Source organism: Coregonus clupeaformis, chromosome 12 (genome assembly GCF_020615455.1).
Source record: "Coregonus clupeaformis isolate EN_2021a chromosome 12, ASM2061545v1, whole genome shotgun sequence".
In the NCBI taxonomy this organism is placed as follows: Eukaryota; Metazoa; Chordata; class Actinopteri; order Salmoniformes; family Salmonidae; genus Coregonus; species Coregonus clupeaformis.
The window spans coordinates 51,243,631-51,264,542 of NC_059203.1; the positions used below are offsets into that span (position 1 = coordinate 51,243,631).

At 42.3% G+C, this 20,912-nt stretch overlaps 1 protein-coding gene across 2 annotated transcripts; it reads right to left on the reverse strand.

The window, feature by feature from the left end:
- Positions 1 to 1,708: 1,708 nt before the first annotated feature.
- LOC121578376 (ras-related protein Rap-1A-like) lies at positions 1,709 to 20,541 on the reverse strand. 2 transcript variants are annotated; one of them, XM_041892725.1, is made up of 8 exons: positions 20,434 to 20,541; positions 13,962 to 14,050; positions 13,545 to 13,613; positions 13,302 to 13,358; positions 12,620 to 12,760; positions 9,757 to 9,900; positions 9,527 to 9,655; positions 1,709 to 2,526 (listed from the first exon to the last, which is right to left on the reverse strand). In XM_041892725.1, the coding sequence occupies exons 2-7, from the start codon at positions 14,016 to 14,018 to the stop codon at positions 9,566 to 9,568; spliced, it is 558 nt and encodes a 185-aa protein (XP_041748659.1). In that variant the 5' UTR covers positions 14,019 to 14,050; positions 20,434 to 20,541; the 3' UTR covers positions 1,709 to 2,526; positions 9,527 to 9,565. The 2 variants fall into 2 exon arrangements, with proteins under 2 accessions (XP_041748659.1, XP_041748660.1); XM_041892726.2 differs by lacking the exon at positions 20,434 to 20,541 and adding an exon at positions 16,134 to 16,231.
- Positions 20,542 to 20,912: the final 371 nt, after the last annotated feature.

Here is a 20,912-nt window from a genome sequence, read left to right on the forward strand (position 1 = left end):
ATCCATTTTAGAATAAGGCTGTAATGTAACAAAATGTGGAAAAGGGGAAGGGGTCTGAATACTTTCCAAATGCACTGTACATATGTACACTCACATTGTATTATGTATAAATGACACATATTCTCCTTCCTTCAGTCTACTAATCCAGACCCTCTTGGTAAATGGGTAAGAGGGGGGTGAGTCAGACGACAGCTATAAACCTTTTACCAGAGACACTGTATATAGGCATATTAGGCACTGCCTTTAAAGCTCAGAGCACCCCCTGGTGGTCAACCATGTTAAGTGAATGCAATGTACATATCTTTTGTTGAAGGCACAGGGTTGAACAAGCGGTCAGGAGAGCAATTAAGTGACATTAAGCTACACTACATGACCAAAAGTATGTGGACACCTGCTTGATGAACATCTCATTCCAAAATCATGGCCATTAATATGGAGTTGGTCCCCCCTTTGGTACTATAACAGCCTCCACTCTTCTGGGAAGGCTTTCCACTAGATGTTGGAACATTGCTGTGGCGACATCCACTTCCAAGCTTCCATTCAGCCACAAGAGCATTAGTAAGGTCAGGCACTGATGTTGGGCGTTAAGGCCTGGCTCGCAGTCGGCTTTCCAATTCATCCCAAAAGGTTTTCGATGGGGTTGAAGTCAGGGCTCTATGCAGGCCAGACAAGTTATTCCACACCGATCTTGACAAAGCATTTCTGTATGGATCTCGCTTTGTGCACGGGGGCATTGACATGCTGAAACAGAAAAGGGCCTTCCCCAAACTGTTGCCACAAATTTGGAAGCACAGAATCGTCTAGAATGTCATTGTATACTGTAGCGTTAAGATTTCCCTTCACTGGAACGAAGGAGCCTAGCACTAACCATGAAAAACAGCCCCAGACCATTATTCCTCCTCCACCAAACTTTACAGTTGGCACTATGCATTCAGGCAGGTAGCGTTCTCCTAGCATCCGCCAAACCCAGATCCAGCCGTCGGACTGCCAGATGGTGAAGCATGATTCATCCCTCCAGAGAACGCGTTTCCACTGCTCCATAGTCCAATGGCGGCAAGCTTTACACCACTCCAGCCGACACTTGGTATTGCGCATGGTGATCTTAGGCTTGTGTGCAGCCATGGAAACCAATTTCATAAAGCTCCCGATGAACAGTTCTTGTGTTGAAGTTGCTTCCAGAGGCAGGTTGGAACTCGGTAGTGAGTGTTGCAACAGAGTAAAGACGATTAGTACGTGCTACACACTTCTGTGAGCATGTGTGGTCTATAACAGCACTTACAGTTGACCGGGGCAGATCTAGCAGGGCAGAAATATGACGAACTGGCTTGTTGGAAAGTTGGCATCCTATGACTGCACCACGTTGAAAGTCACCGAGCTCTTCAGTAAGGCCATTCTACTGCCAATGTTTGTCTATGGAAATTGCATGGCTGTGTGCTTGATTTTATATACCTGTCAGCAACGGGTGTGGCTGGAATAGTGGATTCGGCTAATTTGAAGTGGTGTCCACATACTTTTGTATATATAGTGTATATAGATTTTGTATTAAAATTGCCACCGTGCAACGTTTCCTCCTGCTTGGTGGTGGAACGACATTCCACTATGTACCCATCCAATTTTATCTCCGAATATCATAGGGTTGGTTGTACATGATAGTGTAAGATTATTAAGTCAAACGAGTTAAATCCACAAAATACAATGACCAAAATAATGAAAATGTACTAAAATTTAATCCATAAAAGCTGGAACATCATTTGACAGAAAAACACAAGAAGCATTAGAGTTGGTTTAGTATATATTTCAGCTTCAGGAGACAGAAATCATTCCTTATTTTCCCCCCATATTTCTTCTATAAAATACCCATTTTTCTGAAGCATTATTATGCAAAAAATGGCATTTGAATATATTATGGGAACTATGAAATCCCAGTGACTGAGTATAAAATTAAGTCACATCAGAGATATTTGCAGAAGAGAAAGTCCAAACCAAAATACATATATGGGCCTTGATCTACCACCATTGACATGACTGGCATGGAGAAATAGGTGTATGGCTATAAAAAAGATCTTACTTCCACTTGAAAACATCTACACTTAATAACAGATGTGGTCATGCTGTCTGAAGATATTTATAAATCATATAACTAAAGTCAACTTCCATGTCTTCAAATACACTATATTGCAAAGATGTAAAATACTGAAGTGAAGTTCTCTTTCTTCGTAGGTAATCGCTTTTAAACTCTCAAAAGGAGGAGTGGGCTTTCGGTCGACCAGACCATGGACACATTTCCATTTCAGAGACTTTCAAAGAGTTCATGGTGGGAAATGAAGATTGTCCTTCAGGGTTCACGGATGTCGGATCAGAGAGGAGTCAGTGAGATAGAAACGAGTCTTCGCTCTCATTGTGTCCTGCCTTGATATCTTGATACTAGCGAATCAGCAGTTTGTGTCCTCACCGTTGATGGCTGATGGTGAGGGGGGGGGATGCTGGCATGGTCCAATCTGGGCAACAGTTCTTCATTACAGCATTCTATAGGTGGAGGGAGGGGAGAGGAAGGGGGCAAAGATTAATGGAAGGTATAAAACTTGATTTCGTTCAAAGAATAGTCCTCCTATAATATATCAATGAGCAAGTGCTGCCCTCTGTTGGCCAGTTGGTGGAGTGCATCTTTCTGCTCTCCATTCAGTGTGGAGCAAGGCAAGCTTGGGAAAGAAGCTGGGCCAGGTAATACAGAGAGTAGAGTGGCATGGTGACAACTGCCTTAACCATTCAGAACAGAAGGGACTAGAGAGATATAGAAAATATGGCAGAAGGGCTATGTGGAGTCCGGAGAAGACCTCACCATATAGAGTACCACAGTAGGAGTCATAACACCCATAAAACCTAGCGGTCAAACAGGGAAATAGTTCCAATTGTTTTTTCACCATTCATTATTCTCATAGGGGATTTTAGAAACACTTAAAATAAGGGCTTTGTTTCGTGTAGGCTTACCCTGGCGCGACGTTTTGATAAGTGTAAATCTCTCTAGGACAAGGTAACTTATCAATATATTCGCATGTATTTACCCACCAAAAATGAAACGCTAATTAGCTGCTAATGTGGCAATCATAAAGAACTACAAATGCCATGATCTGGACAAGACTGCCAAGTAGAGGAAAAGGTAAAAATCTCTGGATTAACTAATATTAGCTAAACATTATTTTTTTTTATTTTTTTTAGTAAATGTAGTAATCAATAAATTGGCATAACTTCTTTAAATTAACAATTCTGTGAACTGTCTTGTGCAAGTTTTAAATTGACAATAAGTGTTAGCAAAAGGCGTCAGCGAGAGATGACGTGGAGGAGATGCAGGTATTTGTAGTCTTGCATGATGACTACTTTTATGCTAATAGAATCTGAGAGTAAATGGAGCTGAATATATTGATATAGGTCACCTTGTCCGAGAGGGATTTACATGGTTATCAAAACGTCACGCCAGGGTAAGCTTACACGAAACACAGCCCTTATTTTAAGTGTTTCTAAAAACTAGGCTATGACACCTCCACTGTGGGGCTCAGATCTATACATTTGTAGAATTGTAAGAAAAAGGCATAAAAAGTATACAAAACTATATATATATATATATATATATATATATATATATATATATATATATATATATATATAGCTATCGAATTGTTAGCTATTAAAATCAGATACAACAATAATATCAAGGGATTAGAAATCCAGGGCTTAAAAACAAAGGTGTCATTGTACGCTGATGATTCATGTTTTCTTTTAAATCCACAACTTCAATCCCTCTACAGCCTCATAGAGGATCTAGATACATTTTCTAATAGGGGTGTAACGATTCGTTTTAACAACGATTCGATTTGTATCACGATTCGTGGTTGTCGATACGATTCAAGGACGATATTGGTTCATTTAGAACGATACGATCCGAAACGATTCAGTGACTTGAAATCGATTCAGTAACCTTTTAGCCAAAAATTCAACCAGTGTGACTGAAATAAATACCTGGATACTGGACAGTGCAGGTGAAGTTTCCTAGATTCCTGTTTCTTGTAAGGACCGCAATGGTGGCTTGATAATTTCTCGCTCGTCGGCTTCTCCTCTGTCGTCCGCCATGCTATGTTTTGTTGTCTTGGCGCCTTTGCGCTGCTGCTGGCGCGATGACGTCACGGATAGGCAGACTGAATCGAGTAATGTTTAAAGCCTTTATCATTAAAAGTGCTAAGAAAAAACATCCATATAAAGTCTGACGTGCTTAAATCCAATGGGTTATTTCCTAGTATCGATACAATCGATTTATTACATTTTAAAACGATGTTAGATCGATATATGTTGTCCAAAAGGCCAACTCGCCGAGCACAGATCGATGTAGTTGGATCATAGGAATATAAATCGATACATCGATGTAGTAGATGGATCGTTACACCCCTATTTTCTAACCTCCCTGGAATGTACTATATTACGTATTGGATCACTAACAAATACAATTTTTACATTGCCATGTAGTTTACCAATAAAATGGTCTGATGGTGATGTGGCTATACTCGGAATACATATCCCAAATGAAATAAATGATCTCACCAATACATTTTAATAGAAAGTTAGCAAAAATAGATAAGATCTTGCTACCATGGAATGGTAAATACCTGTCTATTTGTGGAAAGATCACCCTGATTAACTCTTTAGTATTATCCCAGTTTACCTATTTGCTTATGGTCTTGCCTACGCCTAGCGAACAGTTTTTTAAATTATTTGAGAAAACAATATTCCATTTTATTTGGAACAGCAAGCCAGACAAAATTAAAAGGGCCTATTTATATAATGAATATGAATTCGGAGGACAAAAAGTATTAAATATTAAAGCATTAGACCTATCACTAAAAGCTTCAGTCATACAAAAGTTATACTTAAATCCGCACTGGTTCTCTCGCAAATTAGTAAGATTGTCTCACCCCATGTTCAAGAATGGCCTTTTTCCCTTTATTCATCTCCCAAATATCACTATTTCTAAAACAAGCCATAGAAAGTTGGTTGCAATTTCAATTTAATCCTCCAGAAATGCCAGAACAAATAATGCAACAACTATTGTGGTTAAATTCAAATATACATTATTTTTTTGAAAAAAATGTTTTAAAGGGTATAATCTTCAGAAATGATATCATAGGTAGGACTGGTGGAGTTATGTTGCACATGCAGCTAACAAAAACATGGAAATGTCTGCTCTACCCAAAATTACAACCAAATAATTGCAGCGTTACCACAAAAATGGAAGAGGAAAGTGGAAAAAAGTAAGGAACTGTCGGCCCTGCATTAAAGAACATAATTGGTTAAAGAAAATTGTGAAAAATAAAAAAGTATACCAGTTTCATTTAAGGACCAAAGGATTGATAGCCATCCCATATAGATTGCAAAATAGTTGGGAAGAGATTTTTGACGTACCGATTCCATGGCAGAGTGTTTTTTAACTGATACGCAAAACGACGGCGGATTCAAAACTTAGAATTTTTCCAATTTAAACTATACAACATTTTTGCTACCAATAGAATGTTATTTATATGGGGCATACAATCTTCCCAGAACTGCAGATTTTTGCTGCAAAGAGACAATCATTAGATCATTTGTTTTAGTACTGTCCATTTGTAGCTTGTTTTTGGTCACAGGTCCAGGAATGGCTGAAGGATTGCAATATTTACCTGGCACTAACCATGCATATAGCATTACTGGGTGATCTGAAAAGTCATAGTCAATCGATCAATAATATAATAATACTTTTAGCAACAAAATGTTTTTTTCAATTTACAATCTGTAGAAACAATGAGAATAGAAGGGTTCAGAACTTTTGTGAAACATCACAGTACAGTTGAAAAATATATGGCAAATAGAAATCCTATATGGATGGTGTTAAGAGATAGATGGGAGGTGTTGAATGGAGTTGATGGATGGGACTAATAACAACAACTAATAACAACAAGATAACTAATGTAATGCATACCGTGTCCATAATAAGTATATAGGTTATAGGTTGAGAGCTTTTGTGAAAGAGCACAGTTAGAAAGATATGGCATATAGAAGCAAACCGGATGGACATCATGAAAATGAACGGAAGACGTTGAGGGTAGAGGAAGTTCAGGAGTAAAAACAAACAAAATATAATTATTGTAAAATTGACTGTGTCCATAAAATGTATATAGTATGTATAAGCTGGAAGTAGAGGCCTAAGCGATGTTGTTCACTAGTTTACTCCAATTAGGGAAGGGGTGGTGGGGTTGGAAAGTAATAAAGGGAAATATATATTTTTTAAAGGATAGAGATATATATATATATATATATGTATATTTGCGAGAAAATAAAACATATGGGGGATTGGAAGTGATGCAGACAATTACATTGATGGAAGTTACAATCTGCAATATTAAAGCTGATCTACCCCCCCCAAAAAAAAATACAAAACAAAGAAAAAATAAACAAAAAATACTAAACCAAAGTGGGGGGCCTAAAAAGCTCTCAAAATCAGCCACACTGACTGGCCAATCGCACCCATTGCCACGCCCCCTGCCACGCCCACCACCTAAGCCCCTTTTTGATTAAAATAAAACAAAAAACCTGTAGCCTGAGAGGTATGGGGCCTGACCCCCACCCTTCACCCCTGCCGTTCCCCCCTGTCCATCCCAGTCTGGCTGCTCCACTAGTCTAAAACAGTGGGTCTGTAATCCCGTTAGTGCCAGTCCAGTGCCCTTGGCGGCGTAGCCGGCCGGGGACAGACACTGCCTGGGGGCTGCTGGACATGGGCCCCTCACTGTGGCACTCTATTGAGCAACAGATTAACTACCCTATAAACCTGGTGAAGATTGAGAAATAGTCATGTGTATGTGGACAGTTACACCAGACTACCAGCTAGGGATGTAACGATTCACCGATATGCATCAGTCCCAATTCAAATGTTTAAGATGTGAGTGCATCGGTCCACAGACCCCAAACAGATCCAAATGTATGCATTGGTCAGAAAGTTGATTCAAACGTTACGAATCACAGGTTCACTAATATTTTTCTAATTTCTCATATTACATTCTATATACCTTCCGAAAATACCTCATATTTTGTGACAGCGGCTGAGTCTACTCCTTCAGTGTCAAACTAACTGTTGATAGTCATTGATCTACAAGTCATTTTGAATGCTGAACAATCCCAGGCAATATCACTTGCCTAGTCAAACTGCGCACTGTGCCCAGCTTCATGCACTGATCAACGCAAGGTAGGCAGCCTGTTCCTGAGCTTGCACATCTGCGCGGCACGTTCGGCAGTCAAATGCGAAAATGGCTTGCATGATATTAGGCTTTATTAGTTGAGTGACAGCCTATGTAATTTGCTAGGGTATTGTTATCATGCGCTGTTGAAAATTGTGTTTACCGGAATAAAAGTAAGCTACCTGAGACAACTCATCTGGCTATACCTGCTGAACAGGGCTTACAATAGATTTTATTTTTAGATATGAAATGATATATTTGACCCTGTATAACGAGGACAGAAATGCTCACTCCGTAAATCTTCCAAACGGTCAAAACCATTCGATTTTGAGATGAGGGTGAAAACCAAAGTTGTGCTCATATATACACTACATGGCCAAAGGTATGCGGACACCTGCCAATCGAACATCTCATTCCAAAATCATGGAGTTGGTCCCCCCATTTGCTGCTATAACAGCCTCCACTCTTCTGGGAAGGCTTTCCACTAGATGTTGGAACATTGCTGCGGGGACTTGCTTCCATTCAGCCACAAGAGCATTAGTGAGGTCAGGCACTGATGTTGGGCGATTAGGCCTGGCTCGCAGTCGGCGTTCCAATTCATCCCAATGGTGTTCAATGAGGTTGAGGTCAGGGCTCTGTGCAGGCCAGTCATGTTCTTCCACATCGATCTCGACAAACCATTTCTGTATGGACCTCGATTTGTGCACAGGGGCATTGTCATGCTGAAACAGGAAAGGGCCTAACTCCAAACTGTTGCCACAAAGTTGAAGCACGGAATCGTCTAGAATGGAACTAAGGGGCCTAGCCCGAACCATGAAAAACAGCCCCAAACCATTATTCCTCCTCCAAACTTCACAGTTGGCACTATGGCACTATGCAGTCGGGCAGGTAGCGTTCTCCTGCCATCCGCCAAACTCAGATTAGTCCGTCGGACTGCTAGATGGTGAAGCGTGATTCATCACTCCAGAGAACACGTTTCCACTGCTCCTGAATCCGACGCTTGGCATTGCGCATGCTGATCTTAGGTTTGTGTGCAGCTGCTCGGCCATGGAAACCCATTTCACGAAGCTCCCAACAAACAGTTTTTGTGCTGACGTTGCTTCCAGAGGCAGGTTGGAACTCAGTAGTGAGTGTTGCAACAGAGGACAGACAATTTTTACGCGCTTCAGCACTCGGCAGTCCCGTTCTGTGAGCTTGTGTAGCCTACCACTTTGCGGATGTGCCGTTGTTGCTCCTAGACGTTTCCACTTCACAATATCAGCACTTACAGCTGACCGGGGCAGCTCTAGCAGGGCAAAAATTTGACAAACTGACTTGTCGGAAAGGTGGCATCATATGACGGTGCCATGTTGAAAGTCACTGAGCTCTTCAGTACGGGCCATTCTACTGCCAATGTTTGTCTATGGAGATTGCATGGCTGTATGCTCGATGTTATACACATGTCAGCAACGGGTGTGGCTGATGAAAAAGCAGAATCCACTAATTTGAAGGGGTGTCTACATACTAGTAGTATAATATATTGTAAACGACAGGTTAATTAATGGGTGATGGTGATTTCAGAACCAAAGTGGCGGTAAAAAAAACATGTCACATTGCCCCCCTAATCTGATAGTGGTAAATCAAATCAAATATATTGGTCACATACACATGGTTAGCATATGCTATTGCGAGTGTAGCAAAATGCTTGTGCTTCTAGTTCCGACTGTGCAGCAATATCTAGCAAGTAATATCTAACAGTTCTACAACAAAAACCTAATACACACAAATCTAAGTAAAGGAATGGAATAGATTTGAATTTAAAATGGAAAATCGTGTTTATGCAACAAATGTTCGTTCTTGGAATCGTATCGATTCGTTCTCTAATCAAAACGAATCGCACAGAACCGTTTCAAACTAAAAAGTATCGTATCGGAGCCCATGTATCTAGATAAGTATCGTCTTGAAAGGGAAATATGCACATCCCAACTACCAGCAGACTGTCCAGGGAGCAGTCTACCCTAAGTTAATGACAGGTAGCATCCAACGCTCCATGAAAGCTCTTAGGCCATATCGATTCCATCAATGACAAGAAAATCAACTGACAGAGTTGTAGTAGTGGCCATTAAATCAACAATAAAGCATGTATTATTAAGTACTGATTAAACAAATCCCAAATTGCAGGGGCACATTGTGAGGTGAGGAGAATTTTGTGCTCCTAGTAATGCTAGAGGTCCAGTAGGGTTGAGGTGTACCAGTCAGGTAATTAGAATGACCCGTGTTAGTCACCTACTCACCTGGCTCAGAGCTGCTGCAGGGCGGAGGGGAGGGGACCTTTAGAGCAGGACACAGTTTGATTTCTTTTTCGCCTTCTTCTTTTCCACAGGCGTTTTCCTATTTATCTGTCTGACCAAGTCATAGAAGATCTGCAAACACAAAACCATTGTTAAGTGCTATGACACATTAAAAAGCAATAGTTATCTGTACATTTAAATGACTAGTCAGCAGTTTGATTGTCAGTACTCACGTCGAGGACGTTGATCTTTGACTTAGCGGAGGACTCTAAAAAGGCACAGTGGTTCCACTGTCTGGCCAGGTTCTGACCCTGCTCCTTTCCCACCACCCGCTCATCCTCCAGGTCACACTTATTCCCCACCAGGATCATCGGCACCTGGGAGTGAAAAGAACCAGACACAGATGAGGGATAACATCAAAATGTTACTAAAACATTTAACTGGAACCAGACAAAAAACACATGGATCAATACTAATGATGGATGAAAAATCTATAGTTACACATCACAATATTATAAAAGCGATACTTTGACTCCAAGTATCGATTTGTAAAAATGTATTTTCGGGGGGGGGGGGCTAGGTAGCTTTAGCTGGCGCTAGTCAGCTGTATCGGCACCAAAACTCTGGTATTTTTCATCCTATTCCTTGTTTAAATAGTGAGCCAACATGTATAGCACTTTTATTCCCATGAATGATCTAAATACATTTTCTCATGCTCCATCTTGTCTCTCTGCAGCGGACATATAGTGAGCAATATGTTTGGAACTTCAAATCGCAATACATATAGAATCGTGAGAATCTCAATACATATCGTATCAGCACCAAAGTATGGTAATATTATCGTATGGTGCGTTACCTGGCAATTCCCAGCCCTAATCAATACAAGATGTGTGTGTATGGGTTTGTCACACCAATCCTGACAGTGTGTTCTGGCTGTCTAGGGAGTTAGGGGAAAATGGAAAAAATGGCAGCCAAGCAGGATAGAAATCAGCTTACTGCCTGTTTCCCCTGTGTTTGCATTGCATTCCATGCTCCAGCTGCTCCATGGAATGATACCATGGCAGACAGTGTGTGTGTGTGTGTGTGTGTGTGTGTGTGTGTGTGGAGCAGTACATAAGATCAAGGTGAGACCAAAGAGAGAATACAGGATGCTGGGTTGAGTTCTCTAATCTCTACCCACTTTGACACCTTAATGAAAAGTCTAGAAACAGCAGCTCTGTGTAAAAGTTGCCCTATAAGCACAGATCTGGGAGCAACTTCACCTCTGCAGATCCTAACTTTAACCATTAGGGGGGCAGAGGATGCAGGAACGTAAAACTGACCTCAGAACAGCGTCTGGGGACAACTTCACCCTATTCGGCGTAGTGCCCTCTCTCACAGGGCAGATTACAGGAAGCAGTTTGGACTAGCTCCATGGAGGTAGCGCCGTGAAGTTTCAAATCCAAACAAACCCTTAGTCGGGGCCGTTGAACAACGGTTGCCCTAAAGTCCAAGCAGAACCGGAGGTATGCATTTCCAGGCTAGCTAACGCCAGATAGGGAAGAATGTAGCTGTAGAACCTCCCCAGTCAGCAACATGGAGGCAGGCAGGGAGGGAAGTTAAGCCTTGTCCAAGAGCCACACCGAGACGTACACATTGAGAAATCACAAGTCTGGCATTAGCCTATTACTCCGGCTGAACAGAAGAGGACTTAGACAGCAGGAGTCACAAGACCTCTTGCGTAAGCTATTTGTGTGACAGAAGGAAATAAAAAAATGTGAGAAAAGCCGACACTAGTCCCATCACTTCATTCACCACCGTATGAGTCTCCTTGTTACCATTCAAGGAAATGGGCTTTGGTGTCCAGGTTTGCTCTGGTAAGTTGTCTACTGATTAAAACACTTGCATTTGCACAATCTTAATGTTACATTGTGACACATTGTAGCTTGAAAAGAATCCTACCAAAAATCCTCAAAGCGTATTATAGTGGAACTAATCATCTAAGCACCTATTTCAGAGGCCTTGCCGTGTGGGTTCTCTGTTTTGTAGCCTGTGTGTTCCGTATGGACATGAAGTGTCTCTAATCGAGCCTGGCTAGACCATGAGCCCTGCCGTGGGTCTCCACATTCTCCAACTCTGTCGTAGTAAATGGTGTGTGGCATTCCCATCAAGCACTTGGAATGGAAATGGCTGAGCAGCACTGGACTCACTGTGCCCAAATTCAACCAAGAATCCATCCCTTCTTTTGAGGGGGAAAAAAACACTGAAAGCATTTCCGTTGGTCATGCATTCCTGCAAGAGGCAATGAAAGATAATCAGGGCGAAAATCTTAAATCGTCAGTGGAATGATAGCTGCCACAGAGAGCTGCAGTACAGTACAGAATTTCGAGAGAAAACATTGAGGAAAGGGATCGCACGGGCCTTCTTCCCTGTCGACAGCCAGTGATCCTACAATCAATCCCTAACCTCCATCATGCAATGGCTTTCTAATCTGAAGTGCCTCAGACAGATACCCTGGCCCATCCAGTGTTTCTGATGACTAGGGACTTTCAGTGGAGATCATCCGCCTCGGGCCAGACCACACGGACCACAAGCCAAGTGGGAAACAAAGAGTAACTAACAGGCAATGAAAAGAGCCAATCATAACAAAGTACAGGGGATCTATTGGCACACGGAGAGACATTAGCCCCGCCCACACAGAAAGCGATAGATAGTATAGGAAAGAGAGGGTGAAAGCGAGAGAACGCTAGAGCGGAAAGGGGTTCTACAGATCACCAAAAAAGGCCATCATCCTCCTGAGTGAGTATCTGTAGAGGCCAGGGGACTATGAGATCTCTCACTCTGATACTCCAAACAAGGAGGGAGTGCCAAGAAATGGGACTGTGGTTAATGTGGAGGGGTTGTAATAATAATAATAATATTTCCTTCTCTCATTCTTGCTGTATGAGCTCAGTTGTCATCACACCGCAAAGACTAGTTTATGATCATGGGTAAATGTTATATCGTGCTGTGGCGAATATAATGGTTTGTTTTAACTAGGGCCAGGAGTTTTTCTGATCATGTGGCCTGATTAGTAATAATGCTGGGCCCTAGTTATAATCCAAGGTAGCTACTCACATCTTCTGTGTCCTTTACTCTCAGGATCTGTTCCCTCAGGTCCTGCAGGTCGTTGAACGTGGACTGTGCTGTGATGGAGTATACCAGGGCAAAGCCCTGACCGTTCTTCATATACAGATCTCTCATTGCTGTGAACTGCTCCTGTAAGACAGACGGGAAAGATGCATCATGAGTTCTGATGTCATAGTTAATAAGACCTCTATTCCCCTGATCAATTTCATGATTTCCCCCCACAAAGAGTTCTACTTAATACATTCATTATGCTGCTGCTAGACATCACAGCATATTTGACAACGTCATTGCTTTCACTCTCTCTGCAGTGCCCATTGAGCCGTTGGGCCCGCCCTGCAACCTCATTGGATAATGCTGGCCAGGCCTCTTGCTAGCTGTCACTCAAATGAGAGGGGCTGAAGTTCATTGGCTAGCACTCGAATTGCAAGGGGCTGGCCGACACGGGGGGAGTGTAGGTAAAATGGCACGACACAGCTTCAAGAAAACAGGTGGCTAATTGAGGTAAGACAATAATTCTGCTCATAGATTATGCATGTATGAACTACACACTGACACGTCTAGCCCAAATACTTTTAGTCACCAAAGTACCGGAGCATGTCTTTAATAAAACATACAGACTCAGGGTTTAGCCTGGATAACAGAGTCTTGGAGCTGAGCAACGTTAACTTACTGTGCCGGCTGTGTCGAGGATTTCAAGCATGCATTGCTGTCCATCTACCTCCACTTGCTGCAGTGGAGAGAAAAATACAACATTAGAGCAGGCAGAGACAGACAGAGAGAGACAGAAAAGGGAGAGAGAGAGATATATAGACAAGAGGGTGAGAAAGAAAGAGCACAACATGTTGTTGACCCACAGACCAGCTGATAGCAATCAGCGTATTCCCTGGCAATTCCTCCCTTATGGGACACGTACCTTTCTGTAGGAGTCTTCTATTGTTGGGTCATATTTTTCCACAAAGATTCCCTGTACAAACTGGACTGTCTGTAAGAGAGGACACAACAACAAGTCAGATCAACAACTCACAACCCACCACTAGCACAGGAATATGAATTGATGGTGCTGTGGACCTTGAGGCCTGGATTTGCATAACCCTGGCCTGTGCTAGTTGGTACATAAGAAAGACATCTGGACTGAGCACTAAGCAGAGATGGTCACGTGTGGCTCAGTTGGTAGAGCATTGCGCTACCAACTGCCAGGGTTGTCGGTTCGATTCCCACCGGGGGCCAGTACAAAAAAGTATACAAATCTATGCACTCACTACTGTAGGTCACTCTGGATAAGAGCATCTGCTAAATGACCTGGAGTGGCCACCTACAGTAAAATACTCACCAGAGCGGACTTGCCCACGCCTCCCGAGCCTAGTACCACTAGCTTGTATTCACGCATGGCAGGATCTCTTCACGGGACAGCCCAACAGTCTGCACAGACAGGAGAAAAAGGTATTGTAAACGGACTGTCTGTAAGAGATGGAAATATCAGTTCTCTCCCAATAAGATCATAGTCATTCCTATGGTTGGGACAAGACGCAGCATAACAATGGGAACACCCATAAGTGGAGCTCCAGGGTGGAGGTGAGGAGGAGTATATGACCCCATCCTCTAGCTAACACAAACCAGCTGTGGGTGTGAAGGGAGATGCTTGGGTTTGGCTGCCTGCTCCTATGACACAACCATCTCGCCGTCATGCATGCAGGCAGCACACCCCATCAGATTCATTTTTATGAATACAGCAACTGAAATCCATTGGCATGCGTCACATGGGCTTGCCCAATGGGTCAACTTGTAGGCCTATCTTTCTGCTACAGTATAGCAAAGGGCTCAAGACTGCGACCATTTAGTCGCATTTTGCGACCCTTTGACTTGGCTGTGCGAATGAAATGTTTTATTGGTTGCATCGGTGCGAGCTACACATTCTACATGGTTACTCAACTCAAAACGTCCAATTTATTTTAGGAGGCTAAACCATGATTTGGTCAAACAGTAAAGTACATTATCCTCATGAAAGTGTCTGCCTGCCCCTGTACCTGTTTTGCTTTGTTGAGCGAGCCGCTCTCCTTTCCCGGGGGGGAAGGAATGCTCAGGGAGAAAAAAATATGTTGTATAACATTTTAAAATCCAATTGCTGGTAAAACACAGCTATCGTGTTTTCACAGTTGAAGAGGAGGTTCTCAGCTTTCGGTAAGTATAGTTTAGATTTTTCAACTCTCAATTTTGTATATATATATATATATATATATATATCGAATACCATCAGTAGTCGTTTACACTTTTTAATAAAGCACTGTCAATGACCTTATAAGATTATACTAATTTATTCTATTACGTGATGCCGCGGGGGGAAAAAAACAAATTGTGCTTCCAAATCATGGGCTGGTGCCAACAACTGAAAAACTTTGTGGCACCACTGCCACCAGGGGAAAATGTTAGTCTGGAGCCCTGCTAGTTGGCAAAATCAGTTGTCAAGTCAAGAAAATGAAGAAACAACCACAATACTGTCCATTGGGGATAATGCTTAGTGTCCTTCCATTGACAACATGCCCTCTAGGGCTAAATACTCAAGGGACAGCTCCTAAAGAGACCTTCAGCTCCTGACTCCAGTCACCAGAGACAGACAGCCTCATGTGATATGAGACCAATTAATAATTTATGGAGAAGAGACTAATCCTCCTCATCATACGGGAGTTCAGTTATTTTTTTTTAGGAGCCAGGGAAAGAACACACTCCCACTTGTCTATGCACTTCTGAGAAGAAATGCTACCTGTCACTGGAGCTTTTATTCCACACGTCATCATGAGCTGTGAAAACTGTAATCCATGAGATATCTGAAAACTGCTAAGGTAGAGGAGGACAGTAAAGTCCAGAGACTTAGGTATTAGGATTATAAATGTTCATGCATGCTGGTGTGGATTTAATGTCACTGATAGCATAATACACTTTTCACTTCAAATGATGTATTAAAAACTACTTTAAATGTCTAATGTAAACTACAACTACATTTGAATAGATGTGACTATCCTGAGAAAGCCTGCTCCAGTAATGATGCATTCTCTGATAGCCCCAACAGCACAAACTTTCATAGTGCTCTCTACGGCACTCCATTAACTGTGCACACGCGCACATCCCGCTTTCACGCACAAGACCATGTAAGGAAATTATTTAACTGAACCTCAACCACTTTCCCACCCCCCCTCTACTCGTTCCTCAATATCGTTCCCCACAAAACAAATAGCCTAAGTCTTTCCCTAATAGTAACTAACAAATAAGGAGAGTGAGCCATGCACCACAAACACGCTGAAACCATGACATCAGCACCATATAACTCACTCTCTATGGACAGAGGTATGTCTCCATGTAAGGCTTAAACTGGGAACAAGAGTTGCTGAGAAAGAGAGAGAGACTCCATAATGTGTGCCCTCTTTGCCGAGTCACAAATTAGACAAAAACTAAACACGATACGGATTAAGGATGGACACAACAGTTTACATTTCGTAAATAGTCATACCTTAGTAGCAGATCCGTACTCTGACATTTAGCTCAGACTTCAGCAGGCTATTTGGAGTATTGTGAGGGGAATGTCCTATGATGTTCATGGTAATCCGGTGACAATGATAGTGAGCCGTCACTGCGCCTGGCCCTGACTCAGCACCACATTTGATAGGCAGGTTCCTCTATCTCTCCAGACCAGTGTGGCCAGTGGAAAATACACTCCCACTTTGCACTTCCATATTAATTATAAAAATGTTCACTATGCTGCCACTGCTAGCAAAACAGACACTGAATAAAGTTTGAGTTAGAAAAGTTACGGTCAAACACTTGTGGATCAGGATTTAAGGGTGCTAAAGAAGGGTGCTAAATCTACTCAAACTAATACTATTCAAACCGGCGAGATTGTGTTTCATGTCTTCCGTTATTACACATTCAAACAACTTCACCTCAGAAATTCCCCAACTAAGACATCAGGAAATGACGGGGTAAAAAACACAAATCAGCAAAAGACAAAATCACAAGGTTAGAAGAGCAGAGAATCTAAATGATCCTTCTATGAGCTACAGTTTATCTGCACAATTCCAAACAGGCCCTTCATTTTTTTAGAAGAGTCCCATTGAAACCCCTAAATTAAAATCTGCCATCAGACCAGGCTACTTTCTAATGTGGTGACTGTCTTCTGGCTCATAGCAGGCCTAGAGGTTTTAGGGTTGATGTTGAGGCTAAGGGCCACCTCCACTCTAAACTTTGGGCAAGTAAGTCATTGTATTTAACCAAGGCTGTAGCAACTGGTGGTTGTAACCATCATGAGTTGACAGTTGAATCAGAGGCGGGCGGCCCAAGCAAAAAAAGCTAAGAACTGCTGATACAATCACTGACTGAGAACAAGACGTGGTGTTAAATTGACGGTGAGCTGTGACACCACACATCCGGTTTCCTGGGCTACCAGTAGTACTCATAATCATGAGACATGTGTTTCTAATTTTCTCATTCCAATTTAGTCATCTGGATGGTCATTCATCCCAAATGCTAAGAATGAGGAGTGGCGTTAATTAGGAAAGTTATGGCCTCAGCCCTTTCTTTTGCCTCATCATTTGGAGAGTTGAGTCGACTAGTCAGCAACACTAATCCCTCAAAATCCCTAAAATCTATCCCCCTCTTCATTTACTTCCCTTCACACAGTCGTCATTGAAATTATGTTCACAACCACATTGTTTAGGACTGGAAACAAGTCACATTTTAGTGTAGATGTAAATAATAGAAAAAGGAGAAGTGAAATTGGGTTATGGTCTGAGAACTCAGAATGGAAATAAACTTTAAAATAGCTTCTCACTCTGTTCGTGTTCAGGACACAAACTGCAATGTTTACTTGGAAACATCAGAGGAGAGGGAAGTAAGCCGGTTAGCTAAGTTAAAGCCTAGATCTCATCCTAATGTTCGCAGATTCAGGCCACAGGATGACACTGATGCATCACTGTCTCCCAGGGGCAAAAACCTCTGTAGTTCAATTGGTAGAGCATGGCGCTTGTAACGCCAGGGTAGTGGGTTCGATCCCCGGGACCACCCATACGTTAAAAAAAATGTATGCACACATGACTGTAAGCCGCTTTGGATAAAAGCGTCTGCTAAATGGCATATTATTATTATGTATGGTGCATACCTGTATGCAATGTATAGGCCTAGTACTGTACTGTCAAAATAAAGCATTTAATGGTTCATGTTCAATTTATGTGAAATGTAATAGAGGCTGGCTTAGTTGAGGGGACTTGTCTGAACGCTGTCACAAACACATGGATGCCTAGATAGTGACTGAATGTTTAAAATGAGCCACTAATATTTACCACACATCCAGTCAGTCAGTGCTATAATGTTAATCCCTACCAGTGCCACCCTCCTAACTTGAGCTGTTTTACAGAAGGGAGTAGTGACTTAGCTAACTACACTGAACAAAAATAGAAACGCAACATGTAAAGTGTTGGTCCCATGTTCCATGAGCTGAAATAAAAGATCCCAGAAATGTTCCATACGCACAAAAAACCTTCTCAAATGTTGTGCACAAATTTGTTTACACCCCTCTTAGTGAGCATTTCTCCTTTGCCAAGATAATCCATCTATCTGACAGGTGTGGCATACCAGAATGCTGATTAAATAGCATGCGCATTACACAGGTGCACCTTGTGCTGAGGACAATAAAAGGCCACTAAAATGTGCAGTTTCGTCACACAACACAATGCCACAGATGTCTCAAGTTGAGGGAGCTTGCAATTGGCATGCTGACTGCAGGAATATCCACCAGAGCTGTTGCCATTGAATTGAATGTTCATTTCACTACCATAAGCCGCCTCCAACGTCATTTTAGAGAATTTGGCAGAACGTCCAACCGGCCTCACAACCTCAGACCACATATATGGCATCATGTGGGCGGTTTGCTTGATGTCAACGTTGTGAACGCAGTGGTCTAAGGCACTGCATCGCAGTGCTAGCTGTGCCACTAGAGATCCTGGTTCGAATCCAGGCTCTGTCGTAGCTGGCCGTGACCGGGAGACCCATGGGGCGGCGCACAATTGGCCCAGCGTCGTCCAGGGTAGGGGAGGGAATGGCCAGCAGGGATGTAGCTCAGTTGGTAGAGCATGTGGGTTCGATTCCCACGGGGGGCCAGTATGAAAAAATAAAAAAATATGTATGCACTCACTAACTGTAAGTCACTCTGGATAAGAGTGTCTGCTAAATGACTAAAATGTAAATGTGAACAGAGTGCCCCATGGTGGAGGTGGGGTTATGGTATGGGCAGGCAGGCAGGCATAAGCTACGGACAACAAACACAATCGCATTTTACCGATGGCAATTTGAATGCACAGAGATACCATGACGAGATCCTGAGGCCCATTGTCGTACCATTCATCCACTGACATCACCTCATGTTTGATAATGGACAGCCCCATGTCGCAAGGATCTGTAAACAATTCCTGGAAGCTGAACAAGTCCCAGTTCTTCCATGGTCTGCATACTCACCAGACATGTCACCCATTGATACTGTTTGGGATGCTCTGGATCGACATGGATGACAGCATGCTCCAGTTCCCCCAAATATCCAGCAACTTAGCACAGCCATTGAAGAGGGGTGGGATAACATTCCACAAATCAACAGCCTGATCAACTCTATGTGAAGGAGATGTGTCATGCCGCATGAGGCAAATGGTGGTCACACTAGATACCGACTGGTTTTCTGATCTCACCCCTACTTTTTTTTTTTATGTATCTGTGACCAACAGGTGCATATCTGTATTCCCAGTCATGTGAAATCCATAGGTTTAGGGCCTAATTCATTCCTTATATGAACTGTATGTAACTCAGTAAAATCTTTGAAATTGCGTCATGTTGCGTTTATATTTTTGTTCAATATACAGCAGAAGAACCAACAGACATCCACAGGTCAAACTACATATTATTGTGATGATACTATGATTTGGTAGCCTGGTTGCCAAATGACAGGAGTGACATGTTAGCTAAAAAGACTGGTATCCAGTCCCAGACTAATGATTTAGCGCACTACTGTTAACTAGCTAACGTTACCTCTTACACCCTCGCCAGATAGCTAACAAACCCTGAGCCTACAAACACAGCTAGCTATCTAGCTAGCTAGATCCTCACTGCTAACAATCGACAGCTAACTAACTCATTTTTCTAAATAACTCACAGTTGACCCAGGTCAACTAGCTAACAACCTAGCTAAACTAACGAACTTGATTAGCTCAAAGAAATACATATCTAACGCTATAACTAAATAGAGTAACTACTACAATTATGTCGTAGCATATTAAAGTAGGTTTAAAACGATTTCAAAATGCCAATTCACTAGCTAGCTTGTTAGGTACCACGCTAATAGTTAGCAAACTAGCACGCGACTGATTGGTCGACTTCACGAGTTAACGTAGCTAGCTGTAACTGCATGCATTCCTGCGCCTCCGCACACAATACGAAACATAAACCATCATGCACATCTTTGGACAGCTATAGTTATCATTTTTAAATACATTCCAAGTTTGTTATCTACATTATCTAACAACATGTAGAATGTTTTTCGCAACCCGTTAGCTAGCTAGCTACCTGCCCTTCCGCCTGGCCTTGACTTAAAATGGGAGTGCACACACAGCTTTTAGGGGAGTGCAAATTCCTAATCTCAGTCTCTAAATGCAGGATATTCACTGTGCCGTGCTTTCCTTTCTAATTTACCTAATTGTTTTGCCAAACATGTTATCGCAGGTGGCTTTTTGACAGCCTTGGTGGCAAAATAAAGTTAGCCTTTTTACACTCACCGTTTCTTCGCTCGCTCCACTCCGCCACTGTCTGTCTATATCCCTCCGGCCTCTGTGCGCAGTAGAAGTCATTCCAAACTATTTCTCGGTTTTCTTAAAAGGGCAATGTCAAATTTTGCACTGGTTCCTTTTGTGGTGGTAGAGGACGATAGAACAAAAAAGGACATTGGGTAATTCACAGCTCATAATTGCAATGCTTTATAATTCACTTATTTATAGATATGTTCCATGCAGGATTTAATAAAAATGTTTATCAACATCATGGCCCTATGGCCCCTGACAAACCCAATCAGTTAACTCAGCCAAAGCATTTAAGCAAATCTTAAATGTCAACCTTATTATCAAAATCAGGTAAAGTCAGGTACTATCAAACCCAGATGAGTGGCAGGTAGCCTAGCCGAGCAGACAAGGTGAAAAATCTGTGCACTTGAGCAATGCACTTAACCCTAATTGCTCCAGGGTCGCTGTTGTTAATGGCA

Bases quoted from the DNA above. Each gene is read 5' to 3' on its own strand.
- LOC121578376 (XM_041892725.1), bottom strand. From the start codon at position 14,018: ATGCGTGAATACAAGCTAGTGGTACTAGGCTCGGGAGGCGTGGGCAAG. The intron at 13,614-13,961 runs GTGAGTATTTTA...CCTCTCTTACAG, and splicing joins GCGTGGGCAAGTCCGCTCTG to ACAGTCCAGTTTGTACAGGG. The intron at 13,359-13,544 runs GTACGTGTCCCA...TCTCCACTGCAG, and splicing joins TAGAAGACTCCTACAGAAAG to CAAGTGGAGGTAGATGGACA.